This window comes from Hirundo rustica, chromosome 11, assembly GCF_015227805.2.
Source record: "Hirundo rustica isolate bHirRus1 chromosome 11, bHirRus1.pri.v3, whole genome shotgun sequence".
NCBI lineage: Eukaryota > Metazoa > Chordata > Aves > Passeriformes > Hirundinidae > Hirundo > Hirundo rustica.
In genome coordinates this window covers 849,014-869,483 of record NC_053460.1, presented here as the reverse complement: position 1 = coordinate 869,483, position 20,470 = coordinate 849,014, and the positions used below count along the sequence as shown (strand labels likewise).

Sequence of the window (20,470 nt, the reverse complement as noted above, 5' to 3'; positions counted from 1 at the left end):
TTCTAATGAAGCCTCAAAATGGAGATGGGGTTTGTTTTGGTTTAGTTTTCCCTGAGTGGCTTCTCAGGCTTCTTCATTTTTATTTTTACTGAAAATATTTTGTTCGGTTGTCATCCTTCCTGGTGTCATTAGTCAGTTTTTCCTGTTGATACAGAAATAATGACCAGAGTTTTCAAAGGGGATCTCAGTGCTGTCCCCAGTTCTCTTATCCCGGGCTTATGATTGCACGTTATAAACAAATGAGCAGAAAAAAAGATTCTTCTTTGTAGTTGGTCTCTGATGCCTGTAAAAACTTCCATTTCTTTGTAGGCTTTTCCCTTCCCCTTCCCACCGCCCTCCCAGTTGGAAATGCCTTCCTGCCATTTCCAGGAGGATGGCTTCCGGGGATTTCTGTCTGCAGTCTGCTTGCTGCAGTCACGACTCGAATACTCCTTTCTTACACAATGAGCTGCCAGCAGACCCTGCTGCTCGCTCAGAGCTCACCTCCTGCTGCTCTGCACGGGTTTCAGTGTTTCTCCTGCAAGTTCGTGGCCCAAAAGAGCCATGGTGGAGCCTGGTCTGGAGAGGCCAGGTCGTGAGCAGGGTCAGCTTAGCTTGGAGAGGCTCCTTCATCATTCCAAAGGGTCTTCTGGTGAGACATCATTGCTGGGAAATGCCAGAGATAAAGATTTTTCTTACCGTTTCCATTTTGTGGAGATATTTTAGGTGTGTTCTCTCCAAATTGAGTTGGAATATCCCAGTTGTACACAACTGTGTGTACAATGTAACAACATGTGTGTGTTGAGAGCCTTCCTGCTCCATGAGCATCCTTAGAATTCCATATTTATATCGGTGCTCGTGTCTAGTTCACATCTTTTTTCTAAATTCAATTTATTTTTGGTCTTCATGGGTTTCATACAGTCAGTACACCCAATTTTCTAGAACTGCTCAAACAGAAACTGTTTCATCATTCCGTGAGGTTTTTTTCTTAGGACAATTTCTTGCATTAAATGGCTAAATTAGATCAGAAAGACTTGAGAACAGACTTTTATAGTCTGTTTCTTAAACTGAGGTGTTCTTTGCCAGTTCCATCGATCCTAAGGTCTCATCCAGGGAGCTGGGGAGGTGCTGAGGGCTTGGAGAGAGCAGCTGTGGGTCCCAGAGTTCTGCTTGCTTGGAATCAGCCTGTTCCAGAGTGGGAAGGATCCGAGATCCATGGAATTGGTGTGTGTGAGCCACTAACAAAAGTCCTCCTTAGACACCTAAACTTGAGTGTTAATTGAATAATGGGAGTCATAACAAAACCATTGATTGATGTATTTACCCAAAGTATCATAATACACTGCTTGGGTCAGCATGGGAATGTAAAGGGGAATTTACACTGTTGGGCTTAATGTAAATTAAATTAACCTACCTATCTTGAATCTGAGTGTGTTTAATAACTGGTGAATTGGATTGCTTTATGATATTTGCTGGGATGCTAGTTTTTTTCTCTATTAATACACTTAACTTGCATTCTAGCTTCGCCATTCAGAGACAGGCATCGAGTGGTGGGTTGTGTGACAGTGTCTGTCAATAGTGAAGACAAATAGTGCCAGAGACACTTAACCCATCCAATCTCACCCAGGGTATAGGTCGGTCTTGTTTTCAGACTTCTTCATAAGTCTCTTTTCTTTCTTTCTTTTTTTTTTAATTTTTTTTTTTTTAATTTTTTTTTTTTTTTTTGGTTTATTTCTGAATAGTGGATTGATACTGATTTGAAACTAAACTTTTTGGAAAAGTTTTTGACATGACATTAGTAATACAAGAAGAAGCAAAGTTGAACCCCAAGTTTGGCATGTGAGGTGTTGAAAGCAGGTTTGCAGCCACTTTGTAAGTTCTGGGTTTTACTTTTAAAACCTTTGACAACACAAAGGTTGATGGTGGAAATTTTGCAGTTTCCTTCTGGGTCTGTCCTGAAATTGTTCTTCTATGTCCAGGGGTTCAAATAAAACAATTAATATTAAAAAAAAAAAAAAAAAAAAAAAAAAAAAAAAAAAAAAAAGTCTTAGCAAGGACATGACATGCTAGAGAAATTAACACATTTAATAAAAATTATACTTCACATATTAAGCTTATGCACCACACAATCCTCACCCTGTGGGTGAGTTTTCATTTTTGACACTTGTTTTCTGCACAGAACATAGAGGATAACGTGGGATGCAGGAGAGGTTCTGAGAAAAAAAAAATAGTTCTTGAATGGCTTTTTGCTTGTCCTGGCTGGACAGGTGGCTGGAACACTTATGAAACCAAAAATATCTTCAGTTTATTTATTTGTCTTTATAATCTTAAGCTTTCCAGTCTGGGAAATGACTTGCTTTTGCAATTAAAAAGCAAAGTCATCAGGAGACTGTTTTGTTTGAGGACTTGATAATCCTTGTTGTATTTAAGGGTATTTGAAGCGTGGACAAGGATTTCAGGATTGGCTCCAAAGAGGTGTTACCTAAAAAGACTCCCTCTATGCCAAGTAGTGATTTTTTTTCTCTCTCCTGCCTTTCCAAACCTTTTTTTTAGAGGCTGAATGCCTTGTTTGACTTCACAGGAGAATAGGATATAGAGAATATGTCATTGCCTTGGCTGCTAATGCATGCAGGAGGTAATAAATTTTCTCTTTTTTTTTGGTACTGAAAAGAAAAAGCATGCCCTGGTTTGCTCACAGGGCCATTCTTTGCTATGTGCTCCCTTGCTTTTAGTCCTCGTGCTGGACTGATTGATACAATTCTGCCTCTTTTAGGGGAGAAAATCTTGCAGCACAGGCAACAAAATCTGAATTAGCTCTTCCAGCTCCCTTTGATGTTGCAGTGATGGCAGTGCAGAGATTCAGGAGGTTTAGTTTCAGCAGTGATCACAGTTGCTCTAATGTGGAATATTCTTTTCTCTTGTTTTTTATTTAAAAAAGGAGAAAAAAACCCCCACCTTGTGATGCTGATGCACATTTCATTTCTGTTCCTGAGGCTGCACACTTGCCATGACAAGCACTTGGCTTCTGTTCAGTGTCATTGCTCTGAAAGCAAGTTTGATTTTGAGACTGTGTTAAATGAAATATATTCAGTCTTCTATTTCAAAATGTACCTGCTCACTTAAAAATACGTATATGTATTTGTCATTGCACACACTGTTAAACTGCAAATCGTGAGCCACCTGTACCAATTCCCATCAATATGTGTCTAACGAAAGGAAAATAAAAGGAATGCTCAAAGCTGGGGAAGGTGTGTGTGTGCTCTCACCTTGAAAAGCAACACAAGTTAAGTTAAAATTTCTAAATTACTTATTTTCCAAAATACAGCACGTTCATCCAAGAAGTCTCTTTTGGGTGTCCGATTCAAATGTCACTGGCTTTGGAGTGAAATGATGGACCCAAATGGGAGCCATGTAGAGCACTGTTCATTCATTGCAGTACGATGGTGAATTCTTATTTGATTGACCCAGTTTATTTATTAGTTCAAAGGAGGATGAGTTGGCTCAAGGCCTGCATACTCTGAGAAAACATAGATTTCACTGTTCCTTCGTATTTTCATAACTTAAAATGTTACTGAAGCAATTACAAATTTATCTAGTTTATGCCCCCAAAAGTTTTTAAATCTGTGTATTTGGCTGTTCCAATACAGTCAGTTTATTCCGTTTGCTATAATATATATCATACTTTCTTATTTTTGGTGGTAATGGCATTCATTTATTTTTTAAGGCTAAAGAGAGGTTTTCTTGCCATTACTGTTTAATTTGGTTTTATTTCCAAAATCTAATCTTAGCATTACACAGGGGCATCTCTGATAAATAGGGTTGTAACCAGTTTATAATAGACAATGTTTATTTACTTTTTAAAAGTATAAAAGCCCACATACACCTATTCATATAAGTGCTTTTTAACTTCTAGAAAAAGAAAGGAAGAGAAATTGTTTTGGAGAGCAATAATGATGATATTGCAACAACAGTATTTCACAATGCTGCACCCTAAAACCACACTACCATCACCAGCTCTTTTAGATTTGTGCTGAAAAGCGTTTGGTTCAGTGATTTATTTATTTTTTTCCCTAGGAAAGTGAGGGAAAAGTGCAGGTTTTGCATTCCTGAAGCCCCAGCTGAGCCCAGTGCTTGGTGTACGTGGCCCACGCAGAGCTGAGCCTGGAGTGTCCAAGGTTTTCTTACACTCCCAGGACTGATGCGAAAAGCTAAATCTGATATTATCTGTTGGAGGAGGAGTCCTGCAGTGGAAGCCCTGCTGCCTGTTCCATGTGTGTAATGATTTCATGGTCTGAGTCCTTGTCCCGCAGAGCCCGACGTGCCCGCGCTGCCTCGGGCTCTTCCCTGAGTTCTTTTCTCACCTTTCCTGGGGCAAATCCTGGCATTCAGCCCCCAGTCCTGCAGCTCGGCCGGGTGCTCCAGGGGGCCCTGGGCACGCTCCTGCTTCTCTTTGGAGGTATAAATGCTGGATGGAAACGAATCCTCTTTGCCAAAACCAACATCCCAAATAGCAACGGGCTGTCTCAACTCAAAGTGGCTGCAAATCAGCTCCTAAATACTGTCACTGAAATGAGTTTCTAGATTTAATAGTTCTTGCCAATCCTATAAATGTTTTTGAAAGAAGCATTGCATTAATGCATGATATAGAAAGGAGAAATTTGCCTTTAAATTGGAATGCAAAGTGACTGAATCCTCCAGTTTCAGCCACTGTATTTGCCAAAGAACAAGCTGGAAAATGGAACTGGTATCATTCAGCTGCTCCTGTTTCACTGGGAGGCTCGGGGAAGGCAGAATAGTTTATTGATAAACTGTAATGACCTCTAAATTGGACAGTCTGAAGTGGTGTGAGTTCGCTTTTACATTCATTTAGCCCAGGAAAGCTGTAAGAAACAGTAATGGTTTAAAAATCCATTATCAGTCATTGATACTCCCAGTCATTCCCAGAATAGGATAGTTGGCTCAGTTTTACTGTTAATTAAATGTATATATCATGGCTGAACGTACTTTTTTCTGTTACTTCTAAGTAACGAAAACTGTATAGAATAGCCGAACAGTCTCTAAATCTTTAGATTTGAGAGACTATTTTAATAATTAGGATTTTAAAAAAATCCCAAGCAACAAAAAGGAAAACGTTGTGTTCCTCTTAGTAATAGGCATTACCTGTTTGACAGCAATAACGAGCTGGACAAACATATTGTATTATTATGTATATGTTTAATGTACAATTTATTTCCAAAATTAGGTTATTTCTGTGCTTCTGGTTTATCAGGTGTGGCTGGCAGTGCAGAAATACAGAAAACAGGGGTCTCCCCACAGGAACCCAAAATCTGATTATAAAATTCAGTTACTCCTCAGTGAGCGACAGCTGATTGAAATAAATACGTATGTTTGCATGGCCTGCTTCCCCTGGGATATTTAACTTCTGAATTCCATTGATTTGTCTATTAAAATTCTTCAATGGCAACAATCATGGTGCTCTCCAGAAATCTTCAGGGGTTTGGTTTAATAATTTCCATGTTTCTAAATCAAATTGAGCTCTGGGACCTCTGCAGAAGTTGCAGTCACAGTGTTGGAAATCTCCTGTTTAATGTGAATTTTTCAGAGGTCTGTGCCAAGCTGTCTCTCTGGAAGGGACCAATGAAGTCTCAGAGAAGTTGGTCCCAGTGACTGAAAAGTCAAATTACAGAAATTCCCAGTCCTTGGATCAGCGTGGCTCCAACACAGATATTTCATCCCTGTTTTGAACCTTCAAAATCAACAGCGCTCTCATAGTGACTGATACCAGTTCCATTTTGCCTACCAACTCAGTTGATTTTATATTTTATTTCTCATTTATGATGGAATAATCAGCAGCTCTTTTTCTCATTTATTTTCTCATATTTTTATTCCAGGATTTGCCTCTGAAGCAGGGAGTGTCTGCATTAAAAATGACCTGTAGTTCTCTGCTTCATAGGTTAGAAACTTATTTTAATATTTTGTGGCTAAGCACAGTCCCATCTTTTTCAAAAAAAAAAAAAAAAAATTCCAACGATAAATTGTTTAATTGGCATCGAATGTGGATTATAAGCACTTTGCTTTGGGGCTATTTTAGATGAAATGGCTTCTACACCATTAATTAGTCCAGCTGAGGCAACGAAAGCTCTGTTTATTCGCAGCCATTTGTACGAATTAACGTTAAGTCTTAAAAAAAAAAAAATTCGATTACAGTGGATCGTGCTAAGACTCGTTTGGACATTTCCAAAGCATCGGCTAGGCTGTGTTGCTTTAAGCACTTCCATTCCAAAAGCGAACCAAATTCCAAAACGTTTCTCGGGGGAAAGCAATCGGTTCCTAAATCACCTTGATCTCACTGGGACTGCTATAGCCAGCGCACGCCCCGCCACGGGTCCTGTATTTACTTGTGAATTGTACACCGCAGATGCTTCTTCAGCTCCCTCCTCTTCCTCCATGGGCGGTGCTTGCAGCTCCTTTACCACCTCTTCCAGCCCTACCATTTACTCTACCTCAGTCACCGACAGCAAGGCTATGCAAGTGGAGAGCTGCTCCGCGGCCGTGGGGGTAAGTACCCGAGGGGTAAGTGAGCAGCACGTAACCAGTAACGCAGCCCAGCAGCAGCCGGCCACGCCGAAGCGCCACACAGTCCTGTACATCTCGCCACCGCCCGAGGACTTGCTGGACAACAGCCGGATGTCCTGCCAGGATGAGGGCTGTGCACTGGAGTCAGAGCAGAGCTGCAGTATGTGGATGGAGGATTCACCCTCCAACTTCAGTAACATGAGTACCAGTTCCTACAATGATAACACTGAGGTGCCACGTAAATCGCGCAAGCGCAACCCAAAGCAGAGGCCAGGGATCAAACGCCGAGATTGCGAAGAGTCCAACATGGATATCTTTGATGCCGACAGTGCCAAAGCGCCTCACTATGTCCTTTCTCAGCTCAGCACGGACAGCAAAAGCAACTCAAAAGCAGGAAATGGGTTGGTATCTGCTTTTTTTGTTTTGTTTTGTTTTTTTTTAAAGAAAAAACCTTCTATCTCCGTATGTAAACCCAAACTAATAAAAGTGCCCCCGTGCCATGGCAAACGTTCTGCTTAGGTTCTCACGTAAACCCATCCCTTCTCCGCTGTCCCTGTCATGTCATAGCCCAGGATAAGTTCTTCCTGCCCCCAGAAATTGTGGCTGCCCCATCCCTGCGAGTGTCCAAGGCCAGGTTGGATGGGGCTTGGAGCAACCTGGGATAGTGGAAGGTGTCGCTGCCCAAGGCAGAAGGCGGAACTGGATCTCTTGAAGGTCCCTTTCGACACAAACCGCTCCATGATTCTGTGATAAGTTCTCATTAGACTTGTTAATCTTTATTTAGAAGATAAAGCTACGCTTTCCTGCAGCAGTTAAATGCAGCGCTGATGAGCTCATCTGTTCTTTAAGTGAAATTCCCAAAAGGCCACACAATCCCTGTTATAAAATGGCAATGAAAATGTATTTAAAAAGCAAGGGAGAGTGAAGTTGGTGCACCCTGAATGGTTTTTTTGCAGGATTTTATGTGAGGATTTCAATCTGTACACTTCACCTGCTGCTCTATTTGTCAAATAGAGATAGGGGCAGGAGTAGAAGCTAACAGTTAATGTCTCATTCAGGTTTCTCATGATTTAAATTATCACTTGCTTCACTTTTATATGAAATGTTAAGACAATATGGTGAACCAGTTTCTGGTTTTTCCTTGTGAATTCACTTCTGTATTTGATTTTTTCAGAAATAAATCTCTGATGCTGTTTCTCTCTGTGCTTCTGGGTCGTGTGCGTGTGTCTGCGTGGGCACGCCTGGGTGGTGGCCCCTCATCTCCCACTCCACACTGTTCACTAAATGCATTCCAGTAGCTGCTTAAAGAGGACAATTCCATCAGTTTGCAAGAGCGTGTTGATACATTTCTTTTTTTATTTCATTTTTTGACTTGTTGCTTCTTTGGTACTTTTAAAGTGGTCAAATGGATAGATTTGGCTCTTTTGTTTTGGGCTTTTTTGGGGGCAGGAGTGCGTTTTGGTTTCACTTTTATGTCTGTGCTTGCAGTACGTTCTGACGTTCATCACAGCAACGGTGAATATTAAAATTTGGCTGATGGCAAAGATGATGAACTTCTCATATCCCAAAGGGAAAGAGCCTGGAGTCTGTATTCCCAGGGTCAGTGCAGTTCCATACTTAAAATTACACTGTGAAAAGCAGTTCTGAGAACATGTCCTGGGTGTGCTGCTGCTTCCTGGCCACGGTGGCCTCTGGCCTCAGGGTTTTCACCAGCCAAAATCGATGGTAATAAAGTGAAACATCAGTACCTGGTTAGACCCCTGGCAGCTTGGAATGAGGAAGGTGCCCCCCCAGCTCCGAGGGACCAAGCTTGCCCTTACAGAGGGCAAAGCTTTATGGAAAACCCAGAGCTGTGCCACTGTAAGGGTGATCTCAGGGAGGCTTTGGAAACTCTGAAAGAATACATGAGATCTCGGTCTAAGGACTGAGCAAGACTTCCCAAAACCACGGGGCTGACCAGGGAAATCCCTGGCTTCTGTGAGTGCAGAGGGAAGAAAGGGGAACACTTTTCCTATTGTGTCACAGGCCAGACTGAGGTGCAGGAAAACTCCCGGGTAACAGAGCCGTCCTTGGGAATGGACGCTCTGGGATAACAAATGGCCACGATCTTAGAAAACTTAATTTTGCCATTGGAATAAGGAGATTTGGCCGTACAAATCTGGGTCACCGTAGTGACTGGAGTTTTTTAAACTTCCCAGCCTGGTGGAGCTCTGCCAAGGGAGTTCATTTACTTTTGGCTTAAAGAAAAGAGCAAGGAAAGCTGCCGTGCTCCGTGGTGAATGGAAATGGCATTTGCCCCTAAAGAGACAGCAGTTGTTAAAAGCCAGGAAGAGAAAGAATATATTCCTGTGGAAACTTGGAATTCGTGAAAGCCTTTTTAGAAGTGGATGAATTGGTGGTGATTCAGGGCAGAGACTCAGGTTTCCTGGTCTCACTTTCACTTTCAGGTCTGCCCTGATGGCAGAGCAGGACCAGGCCGATCTACACAGGAGATCTGTTCGAGTAGATTCATAGGATTTGCCTCTTACATTTATTCATTTTTTTTTAAAAAAAGTGCTAGATGAGAGGATATTTTTTCTGGGAACAATCAGATTAATAAATGTGTGCATATTAAATGTATGGGCATGAATATTTGCAGTATGAATGAACTGAATAAAAATCATTAATTGAAAGGATGTATTAAGAATAAAAATCATTAATTGAAAGGATGTATTAAGTGATCCATCCTCATATTTTGAGGAGAAAGACCACTGAGACATTCTGGTGAAGGCTTTAAATTGCCTCCAGGTTTGGCTAATCGATTGACAATAATGATTAAGCTTCTAGAGGAAAGACTGAAATAATTGTGAGGAGTATCTCTCTGCATAAATATAATAGTGATAAAATATTAGTATGCTGACAATTAAGGTAGTTGGGAATTAAGGGTACACTTCTCCTGGAGAGGTCAGTGTTAATGTCACTGCTGAAACGTGGCCTTGGCAGTGGTAAGGTGAATTTCATTTTGATGGCCGGCTCTCCAATGTGTCCCTTCAAAATTCAGCTATATCCCAGTCTCCCCAGTGACTGCACTGGGCAGAATAATCAGGACTGCTTGGCAGGAAGCTAGTTTTATTGTGAGATGGTATTGTTATTGTTTTTATCTAGTTCCTGCCTCTGCTGGGTACTGGCTGAGTGAGGATGAGTGTGGAAGGCAGCCAGGGCCGTGGCTGGGCTGTCCACAGTGAGGTTCTTAACCTTCATGGACAGAAAATGGGAATGGAAATATCCAAAGCACCAGCTCTGTCTGTTTTAACTCTTTTTTATATGTAGGGAAAGGTTTTGGAGGGCTTAATGGAAATAAGAGTGTGACAAATGGAAATAAGAGTGTGACAATAGTGGCAAAGCTCCCAGGACCTGTTGTGTGATGGTTTTAAACTAAAAGAGGGTTGATCTAGTGTAGGTCAAAGGAGGAGGTTTTTCATGAAGAGGATGGTGAGGCCCTGGCACAGGTGCCCAGAGAAGCTGTGGCTGCCCTTGGATCCCTGGCAGTGTCCAAGGCCGGGTTGGACAGGGCTTGGAGCAGCCTGGGACGGTGGAAGGTGTCCCTGGATGATGTTTAAGCTCTCTCCCAACCCACGCTGTGCTCTGATTCCATGGCTTTCAGGGCTGGGAGATGTGGGGGCACAGTGCCTGGCCTTTTGTGGGCAGGGAAGGAGCAGTGCAGGGCCAGGGCTGGAATGGGCACGTGCTGTGTGCAGGGGCTGCTCTGCACACCAGGAGCTCTAGCAAAGCTCTGCGTCGTGCTTGTCGTCTGCTAGGTGAGAAGAGCTGGGTCACCCCAGCTCCAGGTCAGTGAGAGCCTCATGCAGTAGCAAAGCTCCCAGGGAACAATTTTGGACAAAAAAAAAAAGCAGTTTTCACCCTTTTTGAGGAGGAATAAATCCTGGATAAATTACTTCAGTAACTTGCACATTGAAACGGGATTTGTTTTCTAAGGAATCCACACCTGTTATTTAAAACTGCTTTCTTCCCAGGCATTAGCTGTTAGAAACCATGTTGTGCTAGGAAGAAAGAATGGGATATTTGCATGAATCATGGAGCCCTTTTCCTGCCTGCACCGTGTGCTGGGGCGCATTCACATTTCCTAGTGGGAAAGGAGTTTGTTGGCCTTTGGTTTGTTGTTACCAAATCCTGGTCTGAGTAGGATCAAGGGTTATTTCCCATTGTGCTCTAAAGGGAACACAAAATGCCTCAAGTGCTGCTAGACTTGGGAGGGCTGCTTCATCCTGGTTTTAATTATGGAACTGAGAACAAGCCACTACATCCTATGGAATGCACCTGGAAAGAAAGGCCTTGTGCTACCCTGATTGAACGTGGGTGCGATTATGCCAGAGCTTTTACGATAACTAATTGGGTTTTAGCATAAATTGGTCAATCAGTTTGGGCAGAAATCGGAGCTGGAGTTTGCATGGATATACAAGTCGAGGTGGAGACAGGCATGAGGCTGTTTTCCTGTTTAAAGAAGTCTCATTTAACCTTAAATCCATCCAGTGTGTGTGTACGTGTGTGTTTGTCACACAGCTTGTTCAGGCTGTGTCATAGGCTCTGAAAAAGCAGGTTATGAGCCGCCTTCTGTTCGTTAACATAGTTTAATGCTAATTGCTTTTCCCTTCCTTTATGTTTGCTCTCTGAAAAGCAGTTCCTATGTGCTCTGGATGGAGGAGGCAGGGAAGCACCATTCCTCTTCATCCTGCAGGTCTCCTCTGGCAGAAAGAGAATTCCAAAGTTTGCTCCCAACTGCAAACCTTCCATCCATTGATAGGCACTCTTTGCCTTTTTAGCTTTTCTGTGATTTGGAGCGTTTTTACCGGGGAGCTGCTTCTAACATCTTCCCGATGGTGTGTTTTGACTTCTCAGAGCATCAGAGAACCAGAAGGGAGCTGGAGGCAAGAAGACCCCAATGTTGTGTGGTCAGTACCCGACTAAGAGTGAGGGGAAGGAGCTGAAGATCATGGTGCAGCCGGAGACCCAGCACAGGGCTCGGTACCTGACGGAGGGCAGCCGGGGCTCCGTCAAGGACCGCACGCAGCAGGGCTTCCCCACCGTCAAGGTAGGCTGGGGACACGCAGGGCTGCCCCGGGGCCAGGGCAGCTCCAGGCCCTGCAGTGCTGAGGGAGCAGACTCTGCGCTCTCTGGGCTGGAAGGGATGGACAGGGTCTCTTCTTGCAGGTCACGAGTCTCCCTGGCATCGCGGAGTTACGGGGGGAGGGAAGCTGCGTGTCAGGGCAGGGGTGGAAAATCTGGGGTGCGCGTCCTGTTAGGCTGCAGTTCCATGGACTGTGTCAATTCAGAGACCTTCCATGCCTGCAGAAGGGGGATAGTGAAATGCTCCAGCTGTTTGATGGCTGGTGACAGGGGGTCATCGTTGTCCAGCCGTAATGAAGCCATAAACCCAGGTTTCATTAAAAAAACCTAAATTGTAAGGGGGGATTTTTTTTTTTTTGTGTGGTTTTTTGGGGTTTTTTTTTTTGATTGCTTGCTGTTTTTTGTTCTTGTTTTTAATTCAGCAGTATCTGAGTTGACATATACAGTGTCTTTCAAGTGAGTCATGGAGATCTTGCTGAGCTGTGCTTTACAGGTTGTACTGCTCAGTGTGTCTGGCATAGTACAGGTGGAGGTAGTGGAGGTGGGTGTGGATTAGAACTGGAGAATGGGGGCAAGGAGAGAGGCACCATTTATGTGCACACTTGACAGTTGCAGCCTGTGTCCCCTGCGAACTTGGATACATTAAAATTCAGGTGCGGAAGGCCTCTTGCTCTAATGAGAAAGACAAGAAGGAAGACTGATGCTGTCCTCCAGGGACTGCACATGAATGCACAGAGTGGGAATTTGCAGGTCTTGTTTTTTCCCTCTGTAGCCTGGGAAAAGCAGTTGGAGAACTCCAGGACTTGGGAAGGTTTCCTAATGGAAATGGTAGGAGAGGCTTACCAGGAGCAAGGCTGGGCTTGACTTAGGGGACAAACAGAGGAACTGATGTCAAACATCCTCCCACAAGTGATTGTGAGAGTCACCAGAGAGCTGAGTCCAGGCCAGCACTGCACTGGCACCATGGCAAATGGCATACTGGGAGGAATGTGGCCAGCAGGTTGAGCGAGTAGACAGCTAGGTTTTTTATCACATAGATAAGGAGGGTGAAAGACATTTCATTTCATATTTTTAGTTAGTTAGGTCACTTTGAGAAAGCAGCAAAGCAGTTCTCAACCCAAACTAACTTACCAGGTCCACAAGGAGATGTTTGTTTGTGACACAGCCCTTAAAATTTGTGCTGACTGCTGCTGACAGAATACAGAAGTAGGCTTATCTTCAGAGTCCTGTTCAGGGTTAGGAACGCCAGCAGCCCTTCACTCAGTCCTCCTGAGTAATGCAGAACTCCTGTAAAGTTTCATAAGAAAAGAATCCATTCATATCGGCCTGTTGCTATGGGGATTTAGTGCTCATTTATGTGGATTTTCTTAATGGGCCTTTGTTCGTCTGAATTTCCTTTTAACTCCTTTCCCAGTTCCCCTTTAGCACCCATCAGTGAAAATTCTCTTTGGAAGAGTCTCATGTTACTGAATTCCTGGAAGTTCCAGTTTGCTTTACCAGTAGGCAGAGGAGTTCATACCCTGCAGATAAAACTCTGCCAGGGCTGGACAGACAAATGAGTCAGTGAATCTTCAGGAAACCTGAGCTAGTGGGGAAAAAAATACATTACAGACAAAGGGTTTTTTGTTTGTTGGTGGGGTTTAAAGGTGGGGAAGAACAGTGTAAAGATGTTGGTGCTCAGCAGAGATCTGGCCTGTGGCCCTAACACGGGCTGAGGAGGAGAAGCAGGCTCAGTGGCCATTTAAATAAAACTGTTCTTGATGACTTAGAACTTGAGTCTACCATCAGTGTGCAACGTTAAAATTGTGTAAGCAAGCTTAAATCAAGGGGCTGGCTGTTGAGCCCTTAGTTGTGAGCTTTGCCTGTGGTTCCCATGTGGATGCCTGTGCTGCGCCACCTCCAGAGATCTTGGGGCTCATCTCTGACAGTCACATTTCCTCTTTGCTCCTCTTGGACGTAAGCACACAATGGTCTTACCAGTATTTGCTGGTTTATTTATGTATTTTTTTCTTTATTTAAAATTGCTACAAACTTCAGAATTACATTTTTTAAGTGTGTCAGGAATAATCCCCCAAGAGATTCTCCAGAGGATTCTGCTCTCACTTGCATCTCCTCACTACTAAAACTGGAGCTGCTTTCTGCAGGTGTTGTCTGGGCTTCCAGGCCTGGGACAAAGACAACCCTGTCACCCAGAAATCCTTGAGCAACAAATGTGGAAACAGTGGAAACAATAAAATACTCATTTTATCTCCTAGAATGCTCTGGCAAGGAATTTCCATCTCTGGCCAGGGAATTTGGCAACAATCTAATGTTTCTTTTCATTTGAAGTATTTTTCTTAACTATTTCCTAAAAAGAATGAGAATTTCCTTCGTAATGGAATGCCCAGGTTTACTTCAGGACTTCTTTTACTTTAGAGTATTTTTAATCTGTGGCACCGGTGGGATCTCACTAATTAAAAAAAGCATTAAGAGGACACAAACTGTTTCATGCCAGGGTGTTGATGTTACAAAAATGAATGTATTTTTCACTGACATGTTCTGGGATAATTGTGGCTTACACACGGGGTTGCAGGAAGATGTTAAAATGTCTGACCTTCTCTTACTTATGAAGTGTTTCAGTGAATCCTGACATCATTACCTTTTAAGTAGGAGATGTCGGGTTACCATTTTTAATTTTTGTTTTGATGTTTGAAGGAAAGCTGGGCTTATGTCGTTGTATGGTTGGACCATTCAGTCATCTCATTTCTCCCTCTGCTGCCCTTCAATCCCATTCTGACTCCACCAGGGGTCTTGCCAGTATTGGGCAATTCTAATCTGGTTTCACGCGGGTTTCAGAATGCATCTGGCATGCAGGTGGGGTCCTGGAATGCCAGTGGCTGTGCACATATTGCCCAGCAAAGCCTCTTCACCTCTGGACTCAGCCCCAGGAAATGTTCTCTGTCCTGGCTGCCGGTGGGTGTCGGTGCTGGGGGAGGATCCTGGGAGGAGATGGGGGATAGTCACGGCCGTGGTGAGAGCAGGAGGCCACGAGATGCGTTCTGCCCGAAGGTCGGACGGGATTCAGGCTGGGTTAGAAGCCAGGGATGAGTAAGAGCGATTAAAGCAGCCGTCCCCGTGTTAATTGCCCGCCTGGCGTGTTGCAGCTGGAAGGCCACAACGAGCCCGTGGTGCTGCAGGTGTTCGTGGGGAACGACTCCGGGCGCGTGAAGCCGCACGGGTTCTACCAGGCCTGCAGGGTCACGGGCAGGAACACCACGCCCTGCAAGGAGGTGGACATCGAGGGCACCACCGTCATCGAGGTGGGGCTGGACCCCAGCAACAACATGACGCTGGCGTGAGTAGCTCTTGGCAGGAGTGTTTTGGGTGATGAGCTTGGGTTTGGGCACCGATTTCCTTCTTCCCTTGGATGGGTTGTAGCTCGAGTCTGAACATCTCGGCGCTCTCCTCTCCCTGCTCCTCGGCTCTCGCTTGCAATTCAGTGTCCTCAAAGGAGATACCAGGTGGTCCCTCATGCTTTTGGGACACAGAGCCCCAAATCCTGGGTAAACTGCAGTATTCTTCTTTTTAACACATCAGACTGTGTCTGCTTCTGCTGTTCTTGGTTTTGTTGGTTTTTTTTTGGCTGTTTTTTCACTTTAAATCATTTTGCATGGAGCCTGTCTGAAAGCCAGCACTGCATCACTCACCTGGCCCTGTACATCTCCCCTAGGACCACACTTATGGGAGGACGTATCTGTCACTTCCAAGTCCCACTGAACATAAATAATATGACTACAGTAAGTTTTCTTCTACTCCTGCTTTCTTTAAGTGAATGCAGAATATTTTGAAGCAATAATCCTACAAACACAGATCTCGCCCTGGGGATGGAAGAATGAAGAGCTGTGATTCTAAATTGAACGCTTACCAGAATTATATTGCACTCTCTGTTTTATTCATGCTTTCATATGCCTTTCTGCCGTGATTCATCATCCAAATTAGGCAGGGTTGAATGAAAACTTGAAAAAGGTCATAGATTTCATGTAAATAAAAAGAAATCTAATAACATTTCAGTAATTACCTCAAGGCTTTTGACTTTGGCTTATGAAACTACTGGAGAGATTTTGAAAGATGCTAAACTTCCTAAACCCTGAAATTCTGCTCTGTTTTGTGCTGTTAGGGTCGATTGTGTGGGAATCCTGAAGCTGAGGAATGCCGACGTGGAAGCCAGGATAGGGATTGCTGGCTCCAAGAAGAAAAGCACCCGCGCTCGGCTCGTCTTTCGCGTCAACATCACGCGCAAGGACGGCTCCACCCTGACCCTGCAGACGCCTTCTTCCCCAATTCTGTGCAGTGAGTGTCAGACCAGAGGGCTCTGGCTTTTACTGTGATCCCGGGATCTTGGGAAGGGTGCTCAGCTGTTGGCAGGGGCTGCCCAGGGAGGCCTGGAGTGCCCGTCCCTGGAGTGCCCGTCCCTGGAGGTGCCCACGGAAGGGCTGGAGGTGGCACTCAGAGCTCTGGGCTGGGGACGAGGTGGGGATCAGGCACAGCTTGGACTTGATGGTTTTGAAAGTCTTTTCCAACCTAAACGATGCTGTGATTCTGTGGGAATGCCTTGGGAGAAAAAAACGCACCCTGTGTTAGTCTGTGATCATTTCAGAATTGCTGTAGCTAAAATCAAGTGGATTGACTATTTTTCTCTTGTGGGGGATATTAGTTAGAATTGTTGCCCAGTATTGAAAAATAGTTACACGTTTCCTGATCTTCAGTTCAATGAATTTTTGCCTCCTAAAATGTCACCATTTTTGTCGTGATTGCTTTGAAAAATGACTCCGATATGACTTTCAGTCTCTTCTGTATTGTCACATTCATGCCCCAGCTTTCAGTGCTAGACAGGACTTGCAGTAAAGTCAGCAAGCCTGGCTCTCTCAGCTGTGGTCTTTGTGTGGGCCAGAGGCTGAATCTGTTCTGGTTCAGTGCAAGAACAGAACTTTTTATAGCTCTTTATTAAACTGCTCTGTTTAGCACGAGCACAGATGGCTGCCTTGGCTGGGGAGGTTCCACTGACCAACAGGGAAAAGGGAATTGTGGGATCATGGAATGGTTTGGGCTGGAAGGGACCTTGAAGCTCATCTTGTTCCACCCCTTACCTTGATGAATGAGATGGAGAGCTTTGTCTATGCCTGGAAAGAGCAGACAGGCTCCTGGGCACTCGTACTCTTATCGTGGTATAAAAATGATTTTTTGGGGTTATTTTTTAGAAATACAGTCATCTTTGCAGCTGCATTCCAGTCAGTAGACCATGGTGGTATCTCACAGTAATGGAGTATCTGACACTAATTTTCAGATTTAAGATAAAAACATTCTCTATAAAACTTCCCAAAGCCATTCCTGTATCTCTTCTGTGTGTAACTTTCTGGTTAAAGGTAAAATTATTTCACCCATAGAAGAAAAGGGAGTGGAAGTCACCTGATGTTTTCTTTAAGGGTCCAAAACTTGCTATTGTGAGTAGAAGCTGAGAGTCTGAGATTAAACATTTAGAGACTGATTTTTAAATAGGCTCTTGAGCTATAAAAAGCTGTGTTGGATGCAAAGAGTAAATTGGTTTGGTTTTTGGCAGGCTGGGGTTTGGTCACTTGCTAAGAAAATATTCTCAATTGTGGAAGTTGCTAAGAGATTGCCCAGGAATTTTACAGTGTCTCCTGTGCTGGAAGTCTTAGAACACAGAAACAAAGTGCTCTGGTCAGACTTGTGTCTTTGGGGAACATGTGGGCAAAGCTGATCATGGTGTGGAGGTTGAGAGGGGAATTCCCGAGGCTCCTTCCAGGACTCAGTGCTTTTGTCTTAACTTACACCAGAGCTACAGGGACTGGCAGCAGAGCTTGGCCAAGCAAATAGTGCTGGCACATGGGTACTGGCTGATCAGAATGGGATGAAATGTGTTGTTTATTGAATATAAATCACCTCCTCAAGCATATTACCCTGGGTTGCTTTGCTACATGAACCTTACTAGAGATGTGTAATGTACCTTCACAGCAAGGTTTGCATTTACACTCATCAGAGCCTGTTTACGTTGTATTTTATAGCTAATAATGTTCCTGAAACCATAGAAAAGGCATTAAGGAGCTGCAGGCTCTTTATTTAAGGGCTGTGGTTTAAATAGGCTTTGTTAACTTGTTAGCAAACCTAAATCCAGTCACTCTTTTCATGTGCCTTGAGCATATTCAGTCGTTGCGTAACGGTTGCCTGGGAACCCGCAGCCAGAGTTGTAGAAAAATCCTTTCTGAAAGGTCATTAAATAATTTGGAGTGGTACAGGATGTATGTTCTGCTGTGTAGTAAGCCCAGAGAATATTGTTATTAAACACTCCAAGTGGGCCAGGCAAGTGCAGAAGCACGAGTCTGGGTGTGTGCCCTGGGGAGCTGTGGTGAGAAAAGGTGCCTGAGGAGCCTTGGCTAGAAACCTGGAGTTATTTATATGAAATGTGTCAAAGCACATCGTTTTAAAATGTATCTCTGTTGAAACTGTCTGCAGCGCTCATTTGCATTGAGCACACGTGGTCCTGTTTGGTGTAAGGTTTAAGAAAAATAGGAATGGTTTGCAGCCATGACAGTTTTAACATAAGAATGATATAAATCATCTTCCTCTGGCACAGGGGCATCCAGGGGTGTGTGTCTGTAAAACCACATCCTCTTGGCTTGTTTATTTGACTCAAATTGCTAAAACCCCCAGCTCCAGAGATGTGAGTCTTGCAAGGATTTGGAAGGGACCTTGGAGCTTGTCCCATTCCACCCCCTGCCAGGGACCTGGAGACACCGGCGTGCTCCAAGCCCTGGGTCAGTTCTTGCACCAGACCGAAAAGTGTGTCACGTAAAAAAACGGTGCAAAGCCCCCAGGTAACAGGGGAATTACTCCTTCTGCTCTTTTGCAGAGCAGAACAAAATAAGCTTCACAAAAAAATAAGGTTTTATGACCCAGAGGCTGGATTTGCAGGTAAACTTCAGATGTGTCTAAGGGCTGATGCCTCTGGAAATCACCCTACACCAGGGAATTACAGAACCACGTTTCCTTCTCTTCTGAGCACTTGTTGGGCTTTAGCTCCAACACTGGGAGTTTTGTCTTGAAGATTTAACAAGTACAGAAGAAAATGAAAAAGATTATTAGTGGAATGTGGAGCTAAGTGTGATTTCTTTGAGCTCATTACATTTAGTGAGGAAATAAAATTATTTATATTCTGGTTATATTTTGAAGAGTTTGTAATGAAATACATGATAAAGAAAGAAGCTCAGGAGTTTTAGTTTTTCCTTCCTAACCCTGTAAGTAAAAGTGGTTTGGTTAGGATGTTGATATTTTCTTCTATGATTCCAGACTCTGTTTTTTCCCCTTGCAGCTCAGCCAGCGGGAGTCCCAGAGATCCTAAAGAAAAGTCTCCACAGCTGTTCAGTGAAGGGTGAAGAGGAAGTTTTTCTGATTGGCAAGAACTTCCTAAAGGGAACAAAAGTGATTTTCCAAGAGAATGTTTCCGGTTAGTGTGAAAGCAGAGCTGGCTTGGGGTGCTGAGCAGAGCCTGGGGTCGGGGTTTCACTGCTGGGTAAGGCTCAGTCGTGGCACTAAAATAAATCCTCTACAGGATGTGCAGTAACTTAGGCTTTTTAATTTTCATTTAGATGAGAATTCTTGGAAGGCAGAAGCTGAAATTGACATGGAATTATTTCATCAGGTACTTCTGCATTACTATTATTATTACTACTATTATCCCTACTACTGCTGTTATTATTATTACTACTATTATTATAGTTGTATTTTTAATTTAAAAAATACGTTGTTTCCAAAGAAAAATGAATCAAGCCTTTCTCTCTTTCTGTGCATTTCTAGAAATAATGCTCATTTTCTTCACATAAGGTCTGTTGTGTGTCTGGTAGAGTATAATTTTGGGTTCACGCCAGTATAATTGTCCAGTTTCTAAGTGAGAGCTTGGATGCCTCGCTGGGTTTGGTGAGCAGGTCTTTGCCCTTACCTACAATGGAATTAAAAGGCCTAATTCAGTTTTCCCAGCAGTTCTCTGCGGAAGGAGATTGTGTGTACACCATAGTCTTTAGAACTGGCTGAATTTTCGTTCCACTTGGAAATGTTCTATGGAATATTTATTCTTTTTGACACGGATAATCTGTGTCTTGATGGAAGTGTCAGGAAGGTGCCATCCTGGTCCCAGCTCCGAGGGCAGTGTCCCCCATTATCCCCCATGTGCACAGCCCCAGCGCCCTGGGGTTTCACGGTGGTTCACCAGCACGTTTCTCTTTTGATGGAGGTGAGTGGAATTCAGGTCAGAAGTAATAAAAGGTGATCTTTTTGCCTTGCAGAATCACCTTATTGTGAAGGTGCCACCATATCACGACCAGCAAATCACCTCAGCCGTCTCGGTGGGAATATACGTGGTGACCAACGCTGGGAGATCTCACGACGTGCAGCCCTTCACCTACACTCCAGAGCCAGGTGTGTGGGTGCCCTGGGGAGGAGGGGCCACTTCACCTGCTCGTTCTCACCCCACAGCCTCTGCTCCGTGCTGCACCAGTGTGGAGTTACCGGGATCTCTCCAAACCCCTCTTGCTGGCAACTGCTGCTCTGTTAACAATAAAATGGAAAGGCTTTGCTTCTCTCATTTATGTGCCAAATACCTCAAGTTCCAGCTGTCTTGTGACAGCTCTTCTTATATAGCAGCATCCATTTCTAGTTTAGGGATCAAAATGAAGCTGAGCAGGATAAAAAAAATCAACTTATCCTGTACAATGCACCAGATAAACCAAGAAATCCCACC

General features: G+C 43.9%; 1 protein-coding gene across 4 annotated transcripts in view; it reads left to right on the top strand.

The window, feature by feature from the left end:
• Positions 1–20,470, top strand: part of NFAT5 (nuclear factor of activated T cells 5) — a 54,985-nt gene that overhangs the window by 22,120 nt on the left and 12,395 nt on the right. For 2 of the 4 annotated variants that reach the window (XM_040075103.2, XM_040075102.2), the window contains exons 3-9: positions 6,398–6,956; positions 11,452–11,644; positions 14,823–15,013; positions 15,836–16,008; positions 19,046–19,180; positions 19,323–19,375; positions 20,016–20,148. In XM_040075103.2, coding sequence (XP_039931037.1) covers positions 6,398–6,956; positions 11,452–11,644; positions 14,823–15,013; positions 15,836–16,008; positions 19,046–19,180; positions 19,323–19,375; positions 20,016–20,148 — 1,437 coding nt within the window. Of the gene's footprint in view, positions 1–5,870; positions 5,933–6,397; positions 8,155–11,451; positions 11,645–14,822; positions 15,014–15,835; positions 16,009–19,045; positions 19,181–19,322; positions 19,376–20,015; positions 20,149–20,470 lie in introns of those variants that run through there. The other 2 variants (XM_040075104.2, XM_058422053.1) reach the window with 2 other exon arrangements.